This window comes from Perca flavescens, chromosome 20 (assembly GCF_004354835.1).
Source record: "Perca flavescens isolate YP-PL-M2 chromosome 20, PFLA_1.0, whole genome shotgun sequence".
Lineage (NCBI taxonomy): Eukaryota > Metazoa > Chordata > Actinopteri > Perciformes > Percidae > Perca > Perca flavescens.
In genome coordinates this window covers 24,525,891-24,544,742 of record NC_041350.1, presented here as the reverse complement: position 1 = coordinate 24,544,742, position 18,852 = coordinate 24,525,891, and the positions used below count along the sequence as shown (strand labels likewise).

The following is an 18,852-nucleotide window of genomic DNA, read 5'->3' as shown; positions in this document are numbered from 1 at the left end:
TGTCAGCTGGGTGTGCTCCGTTTTGTTGTAGGAGTGTTTGAACCACTGTGTGTCAGAAGATACGCGCAGTTTCAACTGAACCTTGACCTCTTTTCATTCTGCATTTCCCAACACGCATGTTGGCAGGAGGAGAGCTCTGCTGGATCTCTCCCTCGGGTCACCAGTGAAACGAGAAAAAGGGAACACACCGATTTTGTTGCTGCGGGAAGGAAGTTTAACCTGAGGCAGGGATGAAGAGAGCGGTGTTATTTCTGATCACTGTGTACGCCTCGGTGCCTGTCATTCTCTACCTGTTCCCCTGGATACTGGGCCATATCATATTTGCTCACTTTTGTAAGTAACGTGCGTTTCCAGTCACTGACGTTACATGTTTTAAATGTCATAAGAAAACAGCTTGTTTGCTCGAGCAACATGATGCTTATGTAACCAAGCGGGTCGACACAGTGTGTTCAGCGATGTGGTTATTTTGTGAAAATGATATTATTATTCTAATTGGGGCTCAACAGTTTTGATCCGGAAGTGAAAATCCCATTCATTTTCTGAATCCGATTATTAGCCATGTCTTAACCATTCAAGGTAGAGGAGCTATCATGCGATGTGATCTATGAGCTGTGAAACGATGCTGCTGCCGTAGAAGCCACACTACCCACAATCCTAAGCGTAACAGCGATGGTGGAGGTCGACGCTGTTACCATGGAAATAACCGCAAACCATCGCGAACGGCTAGCTAGTGAGCTGCAAATATGTGTATATGTCAAGTAGTCCTATAGCAAAATAAGCTGTGTCCTGAGATTTTTTTTATGACATTTAACACAATGCAATCACAGGATACGATGCAATACTATAAGACATACATTATTCAGTACTATACAATCTGATGTGATACAATGCAATACAATGCAATATGATACATTAAGATTATACACTGTAATATGATGTGATACAATATGACGGGATATGATAAAATACTACTTCAATAACAAAATCCCACTAACCTTGTGTGCTCGTGCCTGCTGCAGTGAGGTTTCCATATTTTCTGGATCTCGGCAGACCTGAAGATGTGCTGAACCACACATGCAACTTCTACCTCAACACAGAGGACGGTGTCTCAGTGGGTGTCTGGTAGGTCATTTGCTGGTTCCTCTTTTGTCCATTGAAGGGCATCAGTACTTGAAAATACCACGAGCATGTGCATATTCGGGACAGGTGGCTCCTCTTGAGTGAATGGGACCACAATCTCATTTATTTGCACGAGACCACTCAAAAAACCCTGACTGTATGTCTCGAAACACAAACGTATTTGTTTGTCTCTCTCCCCTCTCGCTCTCCACCTTCATGTCCCATAGGCATACACTCCCTGCCAGCCAATGGGAGGACGCCCCAGGGAAAGGCCCCGAGTGGTACAGGGAAACTCTGGGAGACGGCCGTCCTGTTTTTATCTATCTCCATGGCAACGGCGCAACCAGGTGGGATGAGAGTGGTAGGATAGGGACTCTTGAATTGATCCTAATTGGAGTCTAGTGGGCATCAATGCTCAGGCTCCTGGGCACACAGGCACAATGAACACAATGCAATGGGGGAGAAAAGGAGTCTGAAAGCCACTTGCTTGGTTGTATTCATTGCTTTCATGTCATTTCTGCAGGGCCATGAATCACAGAGTGGAACTGGTGAAGGTACGGTTTCTGTTTTAAAGCATTTTCCGTTTTGATCATTTTTTACTCTCAGCTTTAGATACAATGTGGATGTTTGTGTGTTGCAGATTTTAAGTGCTGCAGGGTACCATGTCTTATCTTTAGACTACAGAGGTAAGATGCTTACTGTTTTTCTTTAAGTGACCATGTTTCTGCTAAAAAAAACCCTGTTCAGTATGTTCTTTTTGGGGTAAACATGATTGACATTATTTCAAAAGTTTGCCACAGAAAACAACATATTACTTTTGTTTTGGGTCTCAGAGACCTCAGCTGTAAAAACATGGTTATATACAATCGGTTACATATTATTACTATATCTGTGGTTGGTAATGGCAGTGCTTTAGACGTATTATCCCTCCCAAATCTCAAATGAATGTGTTTGGATTTCTGTTATTGGAGTTTTATAACAGTTCAAAAGAGGTCTAAAAGAGACTAAATTACACCAAACTAAAATTAGATTAAGGTTAACATACTCTACTTTTCTTCTTTTTTGCAAAACAAATTCAATACAGTATTTTTTCATGCACAGCGTGAGTATATATCATGTCATTGTTCTGCCAGTCAGTATACAGTTTTATCTGGATATAATAGTGATTTGGAAGGATCATGTGTCTTCTAATTAGGTTTTGGAGACTCCACTGGGGAGCCAAGTGAAGCTGGAATGACCAGCGACACCCTCTACCTGTACCACTGGGTAAAGAAACAAAGCAGAGGAGGTCCAGTCTGTCTGTGGGGACACTCGCTCGGCACTGGGTCAGTTTCTCTCCAGTAACGTCCCCCATCCATTACGCTAACTGAGACAGCTGAAAAGATAAAAATGTGTATCACCTACCTACTTTTTTTTTTTTTGGTTTTCTTTTAGTGTGGCAACGAATACTGCAGTGAAAGTACAAGAGCAAGGTAGGTTAAAGTCTGTAAAGGCCCTGCATTGCCGCATTAAACCCACGCAGGTTTACATTTAAATAATTTTTTGGCTGAGTAGACCTCTTCTCAGGAGGACTGTGTGGGCTTGTGGAGTTTGATCGTCATATATCTCACTCTTCTGTTAGGTTGCAGACGTCTAATCATTCTTAACACGTGTGTGTGTGTGTGTGTGTGTGTGTGTGTGTTCGTGTACGTCTCTGACCCTGAAAATCTCAAGGATTAAATATAAAATCAGCTCGGAGATGGAATCACAAACTGGAGACACTTCATATATATATATATATATATATATATATATATATATATATGAAGTGTCTCTCTCATGTATATTATTGATTATAATCATATATATATATATATATATATATATATCACCTCTCATGCCACACTGAATCAACACTGAATCAACAGAAATTTCCTGCAGATTTTAAGCAAATAAAAAAATAAACTTCAGGATTTTAACATACATCTTCCTCCCGAAGCGGAAACAATTTCCACAGATTTGCAATGTGTGTGTGTGTGTGTGTGTGTTTTTTGACATAACGAGCCATTAAAGTTAAATGGAATACTCGCCCCATTCATATTTCATTTATATGTTTATTTCATAATGTGTTTTTAATCCTTTTTGTTACTGTCTTTAATACCAGGGTCTGTTGTTGATGCTTTAATCCTTGAAGCTCCATTCACAACAATTGGAGAAGTTGTAGCCAACCATCCGGTCACTAAGGTGACTTGTTACATTTTTGCCTGTCTGCAGCCCCTCAGGGAGTTTACCAATCCCTCATGAACTCAAGAACTCATGTTCATATGACTCAAGTGGTTCATCTAAGATCCAAAATTAGTTTAAATAAATAAAGTAATAATGCCTCAAATGAGAATATTTCTATTCAGATACAAATATCAAGACATGTTTACCATGTTGAAATCACACAGGTGACACAGCTCACTTAACACTTTCTATATTCATACTCATTTATTTGAAATGAATAATTTTCAGTTTATTTTCTAAAACCCTACTAGGAAACATTCACACAGTTGACTGATGTTAAACCAAATAACCATTTCTATTCTGCAAGTATTTGTATCTTATTGCAGTATACAGGAAATTGTAAAAATATTTCTACCCACTTTGTGCTCTGTGTTCTTCCAGATGTACATGTTCCTTCCAGGATTTGAGAGCTTGCTCTGGAGCATATTGGAAAAGAACAACATTGTGTTTGCTAACGATAAAAAGTAAGTGCAGTTCTTCTTGGTTAATTTTGCTGGGTTTCCAACCGTCGCCATCTTTTAATAAATGCAGATAACAGTGTGCAAAATAATATGATAAAATGGCACTAAATACATTTTATATTCAGCTAATTTATCTCTGACTGAATGTATATTTTACCCCGACATCTCTACAGTTTAAAGACCTTGACCAGCCCACTTCTTGTCCTGCATTCGAAGGATGACGATATTGTACCTTATAACATGGGTCTGAAGGTACAGTAGGTCTTTATGTATGCTTCGTTCCTTTCACGGTTTGGATAATTTTCATGTAGATATTGCCGCTTCCTTGTTGAATTACTTTGCATTTGATTTGGTCTCCAGCTGTACCAGATATCACTCCAGACTAAGAAAGAATATAACACAGATGTTCCGGTTGAAATGATCTCCTACAGTGCAAATCTTGGATTCTCCCACAACAGTATCTACTTAGATCCCAATCTGTCAAATGTGATTGGGTAAGTTTTGTCAAAACTGATATAAATTTACAATGCATGTTATGCTAAGGTGCAAACCACAAGAAAGTATAAGTGTAAAAAACTTGAATTACACTGTTGCTTGTTAAATATTCCATCAGGAGATAAATAAATGTAATATTTCATCTGTTTTGGTTGCAGGAAATTTTTACAAAACCTGAGACAGTAGATCGGCTCTCCCTCCTCCAGAGAAGTAAATAAAGCTCAATAGATTCCAACATACATATTTATTTTTGGCACAAAATGTGTGTGTGCATGTGTGTGTGTGTGCGCGCGCTGATTAAACATATTATACAATAACTTTATTCAAACACTGGGACAAAATACTGTAGATCACAAATGAAGTAGGCTTGCATCTTTCCTTAACCAAGTGATACTGATACAGACGCAAATAAATCATTGTTTTAAACTGCCTGCAGTACAGACAGGCTTTATGACTCAGTACAGACAATATAAAGTCGCAGGACTGTAAGGAAACATTCAGTTTAATCAGCTGCTCAGTTACTGACATCCTACTGACTTCCTGAGATGCAGAAACCCATCGATCCTGAACTCCAGGGATTGTCAAATATGAAGAAATTATTCCACCTCGCTTTCCACGCTAAACGCATGATTTACTGTATGGACTGTAACAGACATTTCTTTTAATGCAAGTGCTTTGACCCTGGTGCGTTGACAATAAAGTGTTCAGGAAATGAAAACGTTTGCAGGTGTGATTTCTGAAACGCCCACAGTTCTTGAAGAAAAAAAAAAAAAAAGTTCAGTGATGTGTGACTTGACGGTTTAAAAGCACGAAGGAAAGGAATGGTTACTGATGATGTAAACATAAGGCAGCCCTCGGTTGTGAAAAAGCCTTACATTTTCTTCAGAGCTCTGGCCGTTTCTTCGATGGCCTCTCTCGGTTCGTTCGGAGGCGGGATCTTCAGGTCAGTCGGCTTGACGCCCCACACCTCGGTGGCGTACTCTGTGATGGTTCTGTCGCTGGAGAACTTCCCTGTGGCAGCGATGTTCTTGATCACCATCTTCGTCCACTCCTTTGGATTCTTTTAGGGAAAAATACAAATCAAACAAACATTTATATGTATTGTTTTTCTGCTTCTGTAGATTTATTTTCTTTTTGTAATCACTTTTTTCCTTCCTGCTTGACCATTTTAAAGTCGTCTAGTTCATTTTAAAAGTTGTCTAATTCTTTACAATGGTGATCTACCTCAGTGGGGTCCAGGGACCCTTAAGGGTCCTTGAGGGAGGTTCAGGGGGTCCGCAGCAAAAAGGGGAATAATTATTTTTGCACATGGGTTTCATACACTATCTGTAATATAACCGATTAAAGCAAAAATCCTATCAAATGGGGGTTCCTGGTCTAATTTGTGTCAGTTTAGGATTCCTTGACATGAAAAAGTTTGGAACAACTGATCTACCCCAGTTAAAAGAGAGACTTGAAAAAAAAAGTTAAGCCCAAAGATCTAAAAGTCTAACCCTCTAATCTCACTTTGTTGTACACAGGCCAGAGGTCTGTCAAAGGGAAAATGTTACCTGATAGAGCTGGCTAGCTTTCTCTTGGCATTTCATGTAGTCTTCAAAGTCTGCAAACACTTTGAAACTGAAGAGAGACAACAGGTATTACATACTGTACATCTGACCACTTGAACTCAAAAAAGAAAAGAAATGTTCGGAAGTTCGACATCCATCATTAGAAGAAAAACTAAGATTATTGTTGACATGACAGCATCAATTAATTAACTTCTTGTAAGCTCAGCTGGGCTACAGCATTTTGGAATGGACAGTAACCAATGTGTGTGTGGCGCTCACCGGTCATGTTTGAAGAGCATGTCGGTGAGGTCTTTGAAAAGGTGTGGATTTGTAGGGCTGAAGAATCCACTCGTGATCTGGTCCATCACATATTTCAGCTCTGGGATCCTCTTGTAGTACGACATGGCATCATATCTAAAAAAAAAGACAAATGTTAATATAGAAACAATATAAAAAAAGAGTTACATAAGCAATAAAATACACTCCTTTACCCCTTTTTGTCCATTTCAGCCACTTCCTCCACCCTCATGCCGAAGATGAACATGTTCTCCTCTCCAGCCTCCTCCGCCATCTCCACGTTGGCTCCGTCCATGGTGCCGATGGTCAGAGCTCCGTTCAGCATGAACTTCATGTTCCCTGTTCCTGAAGCTTCAGTGCCGGCAGTGGAGATCTGCTCGGACAGATCTGTGGCAGGTATTACTGAGGAAGAGCAGGTTGTTTTCATTTTTTGGTGAACCATCCATTTCATTTGAGGAAGTTGTTCTCCCCAATTGCATAATTTGTTTTTTTTATATGAAACCCTTCAAATGAGAATTATGCCCACGCAACTGTGTGTTTTTGAGTTATGGACACTCAGCAACATGTGCAAGTGTTTAAGAAGTGTTATCTGAACGGTACCTTTCTCTGCTAGAGAGACCCTGTAGTTCTCCAGAAAGATGACTTTCAGCTTGTTCCCCACCACAGGGTCATTATTGACCACATCAGCCACTGACGTGATCAGCCTGATGATCATCTTCGCCATGTGATAGCCTGGAGCAGCCTGCAGAGGGCGACAGGAGACAGACTACCTGTAAAAACTGAAAGATCACACCAGCCTTGGCCTGTTTATTGGAATTTTGTGCGTGCCGTGGCTGAGCTGGTACCTTTCCCCCGATGATCACTGTTCGTGGTACAAAAGGTGCACTGGGGTTCATTCTGATGCCTTTGGAAAACAAAAACAGAGGTGAATCAATAGAAATATAGTCTCATTGCAGTATTATTTCTCAGGTCTCTGCACTGACTACAAATAAGTCAGGGAGCCATTTTTAACATCTTATAACTTCTCTGCAAAACACTGCAGGGGTTAGGATCTAACTCTCCAACTCTGGCCATGTTTAAATCTAAAACTTAATTAAGTGTTGCCTATAATTGGAATTTTGTCCACTTGGATTTAATTATTTTTTATTTCAAAATTTTGTGTGTGTTGTTGTCGTTTTAGGCCATGCTAGCAGTGTGGCTTTGGTCAGTCAGTTGGTCTACCACTTTGGTCCAGACTGAAATAGCTTTAAAACAATAGGATGGATTGCCAGGAAAATTTGTTCAGACGTTCATGGTCCCCAGTGGATGTATCCTAATGACTGGTGATCCCCTGACTTTTCAATTAGACATGAGGACATGTCAGATTGCGTCATGTTATGTAGCGCTTACAAAGCCCTCCGGCAATTTTAGTAACACTTAAGACATTTCACATACGGTTGTAAATGGCGATGATGTGCAGGCAGTTGAGGAGCTGCCGCTTGTACTCGTGGATTCTCTTCACGTGGACGTCAAACATGGAGGATGGGTTGATTTTCACCCTGTACTCTTTCTCTAGGTACTGGGCGAATTTCATCTTGTTGTCCTGTGAGAAAAATCAGAAACATTACTTAGCAACAAAGGAATTACTCAGTGAGGGGAAGCTGCTGAATCACAGGCCTGTTCTGACACATACTGACTTTAAAGCTGCACAGCACAAATACATCGATTATTCTGTCTGTGCCGGTTATAATGTGCAGAAATTATAAACAACTACGAGATGGTTTCTACTGAACACAGAAATATGCACTAACTATTCATGTTGAAATGCATGGATTCATGACTTAACAGGACATTTAGAACAAAGCCTCCACTATGCGACTAAGCGACTTTGAGTACCTAGAAAAGCTCTATTATTTATTCTTCTTCTTCATGTACTGTATGGCAACATCAAGCATTCATTAGTGTAACAGAAAAACAGGATATGCTATGGAAGACTTATTTTAGCAATTTATCAATATAATTAAACTACTTTCACGTCAGACAAAGCTTCTAGAATAATTGATACGCAGTGGAATAGAAGTATGCAGCGGCTTCAAATTGAAGCTCAGTAATGTGCAAGTACCTCAAAATTGTACTTCAGTGCAGCACTTGAGTAAATGTACCTACAATAGTTACCTGTTTCACTTTAGAGATATCACGGATGAGGGCAGCATTGTCCACAAAGTCATTCAGCTTCTTTAGCTGACTGAGGTCCTTCACATAATCCTCCCCGATGACCTGAAAGACACGTTTAAAAAAAAAAAAAAAAAAAAAAAAAAGGTCACAATAAAATGTGTGCAAAAACAAACTTGACAGTGTTTACCACACTCCACCTCATATATATTTGGAAAGCTGACTGGAAAAGACTCAAGGAGGGAAAGCTATGCCAAGATTCGATCACACGACAGCTGGGGAATATAGGATTGAGGACCAAAGGATTTTCACCGCTACAACATCTCTTGGCACTCAATCATTTAGTTGTTTATTGCTCAGGCAGCTCAAACAGACCTCAGCTATGAGCTCAGCCAGCCCGGGGTTGCAGAGCAGCAGCCAGCGTCTGGGTGTGATGCCGTTGGTTTTGTTCTGAAACTTCTCCGGTTCTAGTTCACTGAAATTACGGAATCTGTGGAATACGGAAGAAAAATGGTAAACTTCATGTTGGTTATTCATCATAGACAAAATAATGGAAAACACATAAATAGTGCCTATACAGTTATTTGTATCAGGTAGTAAAAGGAAGCATACCAGCACGTTTGTTTTGTCTCCTTAACCATAAAAATCATGCACAGTTTAGATTTTAGCTGACCTTTGTAACACACTGCAGAACTGGGACGTAAACTGTGTTCACAGTAAACACACTAAAACATTTAAAAACACTGGTATAGTCAGGGTGGCGCAGATTTGGGCAGACGAGAAGGGAGCAGGAACATTTTGTACATTTATTTTGGAAAAAAACGCTTCAACAGAAGGAGTCCTGAGGCAAGCAGGTAATGAGGCAACAGGAAATCCAATCCAAAAATCCAACACATTGAGAAAACTAGAAAAGGAAACCATGACAGGGGAACTACGCTGGGAGAGACGACGAGCTGACACTTGACAAAAGGGAGCACACGACGAGGGTGGTAACGAGGGACAGGTGACATGAGGGCTGATGAACAGGTGGAACACATCAGGGCGGGGCAGACAATCACAAAGGCGGGACAACACACAGGAAGTCACACAGGACATGGCTCAGGAGAAAAGACACTACAAAATTAAAACCGGAAACTAAACAAAACCCAGGGTCATGACAGGAATGTGCCATTATCATAATACCAAAGATGGTTGACTCATCACATCATATTAATTTCTCACTGTTCAGGAGGTTTTCAGCTGTTTGATCTGTCTTTGCGTCTTAGTTTTCTTAACAGCAGCCCGGCTTTTCAAGCCCCACCATACAGTTATTGTGTGGGATTGTGTAACAGAGGAGGTTATCTATGAAGCCATACTGATGTGGTATTTAGCAACTAGGCTATTGTTTCAGTGGTCTGCCTATCTAAGCTACCTTAATTCTTTTCTGGTGATGCAGTTTGCCACGGTTTCTTTTTCATTTGTTGTCATGGTTTATACAAATGTTTGTCACTTTTATATGACCAATAGAGATATAGCTAATTGGTCTTAGTAGTCTACAGTGTTTCCATTATTTTGTTCACAGATTTGTTTTAGGGCTTGGTACCAAACTAAGGTACGCTCCCTTAGTATCGAGTATCGAGAAATGCCTCGTCATTCAATACATTTCAATACTTAAGGAGTAAATCTCATCAGTGAGCCATTAAGCATGCAGCATGCTTCTACCATTATCTTACGGTGGTGATTAGCTGTCTAACATTACACATCTTAAGTCATGCAGTAAAAACTACTACATTACGCACAGAGACGGGGCTCACGTGTGTTGTATTTTTTGAGGCTACAGTGAGCCTCACATAAGTGTAAAGGAGAGTTTTTTTATTTTTTTTATAACCATAATTTGTAGTGTTGTAACTTTTTTTTTTTTTTTTTAAAATGGATTTTAAAGAAATTGTATCGAAAAACGTATCGTTTAGGAACCGGTATTAAATTCAAAGTATCTGTATCGTTATCTTTACTTTTTTTTTAACAATACGCAGCCCTAGACTTGTGTTTTGAAGCTGTGTGTGTGTGTGTGTGTGTGTGTGTGTGTGTGTGTGTGTGTGTGTGTGTGTGTGTGTGTGTGTGTGTGTGTGTGTGTGTGTGTGTGTGTGTGTGTGTGAGAGAAATGGCTTACACGTCAGTCTTGATGATGTTGGAGTGTATCTCAGCAACTCCGTTGACGGCGTGAGATCCCACGATGCACAGGTGCGCCATGTTCACCCTCTTGCATCCATCTTCTTCGATCAGAGACATTTTCCTCAGTTTGTCCATGTCTTTTGGATAGAGCGATGCAATCATCTGCAGTGACAGAACAGACACACCTTTAGGATATCACATTCATGTGTCACAGCGCGTGTGTTCAGTCAATAAAACACAATCTCTCGGTTTCTGACAGTGTCTGAGCCCCAGTACGTACATCGAGGTGGACCTGGTTGATGCGGTAGATAATCTGCAGATGTCTGGGCAGCAGCTTCTCCAGCAGCGCCACAGGCCAGCGCTCCAGAGCCTCGGGGAGGACTGTGTGGTTGGTGTAGGCAAAAGTGCGCCTAGTGAGCTCCCAGGCCTGCAGAGGAGGGAGGGAGATTTTTATTTTTCTCTGATTAAACATCACACTTGAGCTTTGCAACCACTTGCAATCTAATCCAAGAAACTCTCCTGCTTTCTTTTCCTCCATATCTGTAATTTGCATCTCAAATGTTGCAACAAAAAACTAACTCTGCCTGCCTGTTTTTTTGTTTCTTAACCTGCCTGACTTTCCCTGTTGCACATGAACGTTACGCAACACAGGAGTGTCGTTTCATTTGTCATCTTCTGTGGTTTTAACCTCCTTTGTGTTACTTGCTATGATTTCCCCTTTTAATCCTGTTGCACTCGAGTCACTCTCAGTAAGCAAAAAATGGTTGAATTGAATTCTACCAAATCTGACTCTTACTCACCGTGTCCCAGTCGAGTTTCTCAATGTCCACAAAGATTCTCATCAGCTCGGGGATGGCCATGGCCGGATGAGTGTCATTCAACTGGATGGCGACCTGGAAAACACGACATTCTGTACTGACACCTTCTTATTGATTTGACCTCCTCGAACTGTTGTAGAATAACAGGAGATTAAAGAAGCGCAGCTGTGAAACGCTGAAATGAAAAACCCTGGGCTGCTGGGGTCTCATATCTTAAATTACCTTTGAATTAAAGACACAAATTGCCACACCTTAGCACAAAATCACAATTATATCTGCAGGGTTTCTCACTTTGCAGATATATTTTCACTTGGTGCTGTGAAACAATGGATGCTTTTATTGTAACACATTTTCTTTCCAGGCCAATAACACATTTGACAAAGCAGTGCAAATATCACAATACGTTTTATGGTAATGCTCATCTCCTCTTAACTTTTCTAGTGAAGAAAAGATGTCGCAAATACCACCTGATTGCCTCTAGCCATAACTGAGGTTAAGAAAAGAAGTGAAGTAACATACCCCATTTCCATTCTAGACACTCACTTCTTGAGCCTTTTGCATCAATCAATAAATGGCTGATTTTGAAGCTTACTTTTTCCGGGAAGCTCTCGAAGGAGGTTCGGCCGTGAGAGCCCTTCTTTGTGGTCTTGAAGCGGCGGATGATGTCTTGGAGGGTGGCCGCCACAACAAAGTACTCCTGCTTCAGACGAAGTTCTTTTCCTTCAAAGAACTACAACATATATAAAGACCACAGAGATGGCCATGGCCTTGGTTATAGTACAATAGACATTTCCCCAGACAGAACACATTATCAGCGTGTTGACCACTAGAGAAAATGATCTTGTGATGCAAAATGTTCAGGCATTAGTATCGCAGTAACACTTATTTTGCATATTGTTGCGTAGACAAATCAGAATGTGCTTAATGACAATAAAACAATCAACTTACATTGTCATTGGGGTAGAGAACACGGGAGATGTTCTCTGCCAGATTTCTGTCCAGAACAGCCTGGATGTAATCTCCAACGTTAACTACAGACAGGTGCAGTGTTTTTTTTAAGTTACATTTACATGTTTTATATTATAGTGTAATTTAAAGTCAAAGATTAAACTCTGCAGGAGAAGAAACCACAACATTTGAGCTATTTTGCAACACCGACATCTTTTCCCAAGGTGCCAGTGTTGCAGCAGTTTCCTTCTTTCTTGCAAAGCGTTTCTGGTGAAAACTAAAAAAGGAAATGCACAGACTGTTCTGCAAAAGTGGGTTTGACATTAGAAATGGTCAGAACTGCCCTTTAGCACTTACAGTCTCGCAGGTTAAAGTCGTTGGGAGCGCGGGCGGACCACAGCCTCATGGTATTTACAGTGTTGTTCATGTAGCCGGGGATGGGGGTGTCGTAGGGCATCGCCAAAACCACCTGCATGAATAAAAGTGAAAACAGTGAGTCAGCAGGAAGACAAAGCGGGAAAGAAAATCTGAAATCTTACCAAGGGGCAGGTTTAGAGACTTTTGAATGGAGTACGTACAAAAAAAATAAAAAAATGAGTGACTCACAAGCCCTAGTGGTTCTTTGCAATAATAAACAAACTTAAAAATTCTCACATGAAATAATATCAATAAATAGTGACCATTTGTAACTCCAAACAAAGCCATGTATGTATGAGACAATGGTCCCCTGGACACAGACATGTGAAATTGGGTTGTTTTGAGTCACTTTTAGTTGTTTTGTGTCCCTTTGTGGTCGTGTTGCACATTTTTTAGTTGTCTTGCATCTCTGTAGTCGTTTCGTTCCTCTTTGTGGTCATTTTGTGTCTTTTTAGACGCTTTGCAGCTCTTTGTGGTCATTTTGCGTCTCTTTGTAAAGGTTTGTGGTCATTTGATTGACTTTCCAACAATAACTGTTAGTGACTTCACACAGAGGCTCCGGTCCAGGGGCCCCAGGGCATGTACCCAGTAGGCCTGTTCAGTCATCCCATCCATGATACTAAACTACTAGTCAACAAACTATCCCCGTCTGCTGTAATCTATACACATCTTCAGTACCTGAGTGTCCACCCATTTGGAGCCATCTCTCGTCTCCTCTACTCGTCCATAGAAGTGAACGGGCAACATGTACTCTGGACGGGCTTTCTCCCACGGGTTTCCATGCCTCAGCCAATCATCTGCCTCCTCCACCTACAATAGATCAGACAGAGCAAAGAGTTAAACAGCTTCTATATGATTTTACATGTTGGGAAATAGCAGCAGTCCAGAGAGAAATAAGAGGTGTTGAGCAAGACTCTAAAAACTGACCTCTGACCTCTTTATGAGGTAAGAAAAAGGAATGTTTACACCGAGGGTTTGAACAGCAAATAACCAGGAGAATTCAAAAGGGCAAAAGCCTTGAGTTTGGGGATCCCTTATCACAAGATACACAATATTTTTTTTCATCTAAAAACAAACACCAGCTTCTGCCAGGAGCTTGCACCACTGCAGTGTCTGTAAATTACTGTTAATGATTAGCTTGTGGTGTATTCTGACCCAATTCATTTCTACCTTGGCCCCACTCCACTCCAACAAAATCCTGAATTTCAAATCAAAAGATAAAGGATCTATGATTAAAATGATAAAATGGCTGTTTGTAGATACAAACATACAGTCTTGTAAATTATATTTGACCTAAAATGGCTGTTTGTAGATACAAACAGCCATTTTAGGTCAAATTTAATTTACAAGATTGTATTTTGAAGGTAAAAGACAATTGATTAACAGCTGATGTGCAGTTACCTGCCAGCCATCTCTTATCTTCTGGTTAAAGATTCCATATTCATATCGAATGCCATAACCATACGCTGCAAGACCCAAGGTGGCCATCGAATCCAAGAAACATGCTGTGTGCAGAAAACATTATTCATGATTAGACATAAACTCAAAATAAAAACTCTGTAGTGCTGAATGTAGACACAAAATGACAGTTCATGGTGCAATGCTCATTTACACATTCTGTTGCAACATTTCTGTGGCTGAAAGTTGCTTCAAACATTCAATAGGCACGCAGAGGTATTTGATGGACAACTGCCAAAATAGCCTAGAAATTACAATGGAGTATTGATGTACTAGAGATAAAGTGTTTGCATGCAAACATGGCTGGTGTTGGACTCATTTAGTGTAACTTTAAAAACATTTCTTCCCGTTTTTTTTCCCTCCCCAACGTTTCCTGCAACTTTTAATTATTTTAGAGGAGAGGGGATAGAAATATATACCCGTTCTCTCATTCTCTCTGTGTCTTTTTACCTGCCAGTCTGCCCAGGCCTCCGTTCCCCAGACCTGCATCTTCCTCCATCTCCTCCAGCTCCTCCATGTCCAGGCCGAGCTACAGCACAGGGGAACATAAAAGCCTACTATTAAAAAACCCAAATGTATTAAAAAGCAAAGTGTTTTCAAAATGAGCACAGTCATTATGTGCATGTGTGGTGTTGTAACCTTGATTTCCTATAAAAAAAAAAAAAAAAAAAAAAAAAAAAAAAACTTTGTCTGACCTGGTAGATGGCTTCATCGCAGGCGTTCTGCAGCCCCAGGTTGATCATGGTGTTTTGGAGCGTCCTGCCCATATAGAACTCCAGAGACAGATAATACACCCTCTGAACATGTGAAAGAAAAGAAAAGAAAATCATGTTTCTTTGCACAGATTTAATCTTTTCTAAATCCAATATTAACTACATTATTGTGATATACTTCACCTTCAAGTTTGTGTCTTGAAGGTTAAGAAAATGCCGTGCAGAGCTGAGCAGCAAATGAATGAAACCGAAATATAAGCAAACATTTACCTACTGTAGCAGTGTAAACATGACGCAGTGAACTAAAAATATTGTATGTCTTGAAAATGTGGAAAGTTTTATAGAACAGAAAAACATTGCTCAAGACTAATTCCCATAAAAATGTCAAAAAAAGTGCAGTCTGAGCAATATTTTCTGAAGACATTTTATAGAACATGTTTCAAAAGGAAGTTCAAATGTCATCTACATGTGAAATACATATATACATTTTTGGTCAGTTTTTGGACAGCCTGAAACATATAATTTTAAGTGTATATGATATTATTTGCATTGTAGGCTTCAGGATATTTTAGTTGACGGTTATTTGTAGTTTGAGATACTTTGTTGCGTTTTGCAGTTGAATGATACTCAGAAGTATATGTGGGATGTATATTTCCAGTAAGAGACACCGAAACCTCTGATCTTTACCTTTGGGTCAGCTTCATAGTAAAACTGCTGTGTTCTGATCCATCTCCCCACCAGGTGATCTCTCACAGTGTGAGCCAGGGCAAAGTAATAATCCCTGGGTGTTGCAATGTTTCTGTCTTTCACCAGAGTGAAGTGCAGGTGACGATTGAAGCCCTTCTTCAGCTCTGCAACATTCTCCACTCCCACAATCCCCCTGATGCTGATCTGCTTGCGCTTTTCCTGGTCGGTGAGAGGGGTCGCCATGCTTGGGCCGGCAGCTCTGTCCTGTAGTTGTCCTGGCTGGAAGTGAAGTTGAAAGGTAAGATGGTGGCAGTTTTTCATGAAGCAGTCTCCTCCTTTTGCTGCGTTTCATTGGTGAGAAGCAGGGGGGAGGGTGTTTCCTTGGCCGGCCCCCTGCTGAGCTGCAGAGCTCAGAGCAGGAAAAAGGTGCACAGAGAGACTACACATAACGAGGACTGGAGGTTTTGTGCAGTTTAGGTGCACACAAATCTCTGATTTAAACTTATAAGTCATATTTTATTCTACGTTCATTCAAAATGAATGATAGTTGTATGAAAACAAAAAGAAACCGTTATTCTCAATAATAAAAAATGATACTGTTGAATGATATAATGAATTACCTAATTTTTAAGTATAGTATATATATATATATATATAAAGTATTGATAGATAGACAGATATATTGCCACATTTAATCTACTTTGATTCACTGTTGTAAGACAGAGAGACAGATATTCCAGGCAACATAAGACCTTGTCGACACCTATTTATTGAATATTCACAAATACAAAAAAATAAAACATAGGCTCATATTACACTTCAGATCATCATAATAATAGCAGTAATATGGTAATGAAAGACATATAATCATAACAATCATAATACCCAAATCATAGTAATAATGATGTTCACTTTATAGTCATAAAATTCTCCATAGACATATTTCAGCATCACTGTAAATAATAATATCGAGTGATGACATTCCACCTCTGATCAAATAGGGCAAAACAAATCACTTAGGAGTTAAAATGAGGTTATAATGCAGGTAACAGACAGACACACACACACACACACACACACACACACACACACACACACATATGTATGTACATTTGGATATATAACACCCAGTGTCGCCCAGCGACTGTGTGTACGTTTCTAATAATTCATAAAAGTTTGACGAGGCTGTAGGATGGACTTCAAATCATCCCCCGGTCTAAGTTTAATATCATTTTAAGTGTATTTGGCTGGTTTAGAAAGAATAAATGTTACAATCACACACTTTTTAACATCAGCACCCCCGCTCAGTAGAGAAAAAACACATTTATGTTATTTGTCAATCAAAGATATAACCTCACTTATTCACACCGAAAATGTTCCATGAGAGATCATTTGTGTTGAAAAGTAAAATATTTGTGTGTCATCTCCTACTGGACATGTGGAAAATCCCCTTAATGAAGTGATTTATTGAACTAAAGCCATTTGGTTTATTTGTCCTGGAATCTGAGGTTATGTAATGCTGTGATAATGGCACTTGTCTCTGTCCGAGCTCAGTGTCCCTCTGCTAAATGGGCTGCTTTTGTACTTTATAATTACGGACTGAACAAAAGGCTTGAACGAAAATCCACCAATTAAATGTTGCATCGGTCAAAGCTTGAATCCTTGCAGCAAAGGCCGTGCAACTTGCTGAACGCTGTAGTAGTCTGGTTTATCACAATTGTCAGCACTCATGCACATATCATACTGAAAACTACAGCATATAGTTTACTGTGTGCAGCCATTTTAGCGGCCATATATCATAACCCATATATCTTGGATGATTTACAATCAATATTAATCCAGGGGAGAAAGAAAAAAAAAAATCACATAGGATTCATAAAGTTAAGAAAGACACCTGACTGTAATATTCCCTTCAATACTGTGGGTATTATATTCATAACAAACACGGTTATTGTTGAGTTTGCCCTTTTGCCGATAGAAAAATATGTAGCAGAAGGTAAAGTCAGGCATCACAGATGTTACAATTGACTCCGCTGAAGCAATGAATCTAGTTTGTAGCAAAGTTTCATAATATTGTGGGTATTGAAGAGGGGAAAAGGCACACCCATGAAGCTCAGACACAGGATAGCACCTTATGTGTATGCTAGACGTGTACGGTATGTCTCAAAGCGACGATGCACTGGGGAAAGTTTCTGGGCAACTTAAAGGGCAACAGTTCCAGTCCAACAATCCAGTTACTTTTTTTTTTTTAAGCCATGCTATTGCCATGTTTCCAGGGATAGCCATGTAAATCGGTCCGTCCACCACTTTGGTCCAGACTAAAATATCTCAACAACTATTGGATGGATTCCTAAGACATCTTGTACAAACATTCCTGGTCCCCAGAGGATGAATTTGGTGATCCTCTGACTTTTCCTCTAGCGCCACCAAGAGGTTGACATTTGTGGTTTTGAGTGAAATATCTCAGTAACTGTTGGTCGGATTGCAATGAAGTTTGGTACACGCATTAATGGTTCCTTCCCGGATGAATTGTTGGTGATCATCAGGTCAAACATTTTTTATCATAGAATTTGATTTATGATCAAATATCTGCAACATTAATGACATTCCCATCATCCTAAGCTGTACTTTGTGTATACTACAAATTAGCAAATAACTAAAATAAACATGGTAAACGTTGTACCCGATAAAAATCAGCATGTTAGTATTGTCATTGTGAGCATGTTAGCATGCTAGGGTTAGCATTTATCTCAAAGCACCACTGTACAGCATGGCAGAGCTGCTAGCATGGCTTCATTGTTGCATGTTGAGGAGGCTGTTGCCCAAATGCGATGCCACAGGAACATCCCAGTACATCATCACCGTTCCTGTTGCTTTAGTCTGACATAAACTGGTTCTCACGATTACTGAAAAGCCTCTTCACTTTAAGAACAAACTCCAAACTACATTTTCAAAAGGGACAAAAAGATATACTTTCTTTCCTCCTGTTAATAACTATACATGAAATAAAGAAACAATGCTGAACATCAATAAATTACTTAGCTATACACCTCTTTGCAATAGATAATTTCAATAACAATATTACAAAACTACCAGGATTCAGTCACCTACAGTAAAAAAAGCCAGAATGAAGCGAGCTGCTGTAGCACCTTATTCAAAGAGCTTCACAGTCATCATCTTTAACCCATTGTCAACACATGGAATAGCCTGGAATAGCCCGCTTTTATGATACATTACACCAAAATCCGTCCCTCCTGTTTTGAGAACTGCACCGCAAAGAAAGGCTGCAAGAAGGCCTCGCTTCCAGTAGCATTTTACATGGCGA

At 39.9% G+C, this 18,852-nt stretch overlaps 2 protein-coding genes across 4 annotated transcripts; one reads left to right on the top strand and one right to left on the bottom strand.

Moving 5' to 3' along the window:
- The first annotated feature begins 2 nt into the window (after positions 1 to 2).
- LOC114546772 (monoacylglycerol lipase ABHD12) lies at positions 3 to 5,100 on the top strand. Of its 2 annotated transcripts, none has more exons than XM_028565823.1 (12): positions 3 to 333; positions 1,020 to 1,122; positions 1,347 to 1,466; positions 1,643 to 1,673; positions 1,760 to 1,805; positions 2,315 to 2,444; positions 2,554 to 2,591; positions 3,263 to 3,342; positions 3,766 to 3,848; positions 4,019 to 4,097; positions 4,206 to 4,339; positions 4,499 to 5,100. In XM_028565823.1, exons 1-12 carry the CDS (start codon positions 231 to 233, stop codon positions 4,524 to 4,526), a joined length of 975 nt encoding a protein of 324 aa, XP_028421624.1. In that variant the 5' UTR covers positions 3 to 230; the 3' UTR covers positions 4,527 to 5,100. The 2 variants fall into 2 exon arrangements, with proteins under 2 accessions (XP_028421624.1, XP_028421626.1); XM_028565825.1 differs by lacking the exon at positions 3 to 333 and adding an exon at positions 564 to 730.
- On the bottom strand, positions 4,566 to 15,828 carry pygl (phosphorylase, glycogen, liver). Of its 2 annotated transcripts, XM_028565821.1 has the most exons (21): positions 15,528 to 15,828; positions 14,823 to 14,924; positions 14,578 to 14,656; positions 14,071 to 14,174; positions 13,348 to 13,479; positions 12,610 to 12,721; positions 12,253 to 12,335; positions 11,897 to 12,034; positions 11,287 to 11,379; positions 10,767 to 10,913; positions 10,485 to 10,648; positions 8,711 to 8,825; positions 8,339 to 8,440; positions 7,619 to 7,766; positions 7,030 to 7,088; positions 6,785 to 6,926; positions 6,379 to 6,586; positions 6,167 to 6,301; positions 5,891 to 5,957; positions 5,216 to 5,400; positions 4,566 to 5,093 (listed from the first exon to the last, which is right to left on the bottom strand). In XM_028565821.1, the coding sequence occupies exons 1-21, from the start codon at positions 15,768 to 15,770 to the stop codon at positions 5,045 to 5,047; spliced, it is 2,607 nt and encodes an 868-aa protein (XP_028421622.1). In that variant the 5' UTR covers positions 15,771 to 15,828; the 3' UTR covers positions 4,566 to 5,044. The 2 variants fall into 2 exon arrangements, with proteins under 2 accessions (XP_028421622.1, XP_028421623.1); XM_028565822.1 differs by lacking the exon at positions 4,566 to 5,093 and having other exon boundaries at positions 5,178 to 5,400.
- Positions 15,829 to 18,852: the final 3,024 nt, after the last annotated feature.

Bases quoted from the DNA above. Each gene is read 5' to 3' on its own strand.
- LOC114546772 (XM_028565823.1), top strand. From the start codon at position 231: ATGAAGAGAGCGGTGTTATTTCTGATCACTGTGTACGCCTCGGTGCCT. The intron at 1,674-1,759 runs GTACGGTTTCTG...TGTGTGTTGCAG, and splicing joins ACAGAGTGGAACTGGTGAAG to ATTTTAAGTGCTGCAGGGTA. The intron at 4,098-4,205 runs GTACAGTAGGTC...TTTGGTCTCCAG, and splicing joins CTTATAACATGGGTCTGAAG to CTGTACCAGATATCACTCCA.
- pygl (XM_028565821.1), bottom strand. From the start codon at position 15,770: ATGGCGACCCCTCTCACCGACCAGGAAAAGCGCAAGCAGATCAGCATC. The intron at 11,380-11,896 runs GTAAGCTTCAAA...CGTGTTTTCCAG, and splicing joins TCGAGAGCTTCCCGGAAAAA to GTCGCCATCCAGTTGAATGA. The intron at 8,441-8,710 runs GTCTGTTTGAGC...CGTGTCTTTCAG, and splicing joins TGGCTGAGCTCATAGCTGAG to GTCATCGGGGAGGATTATGT.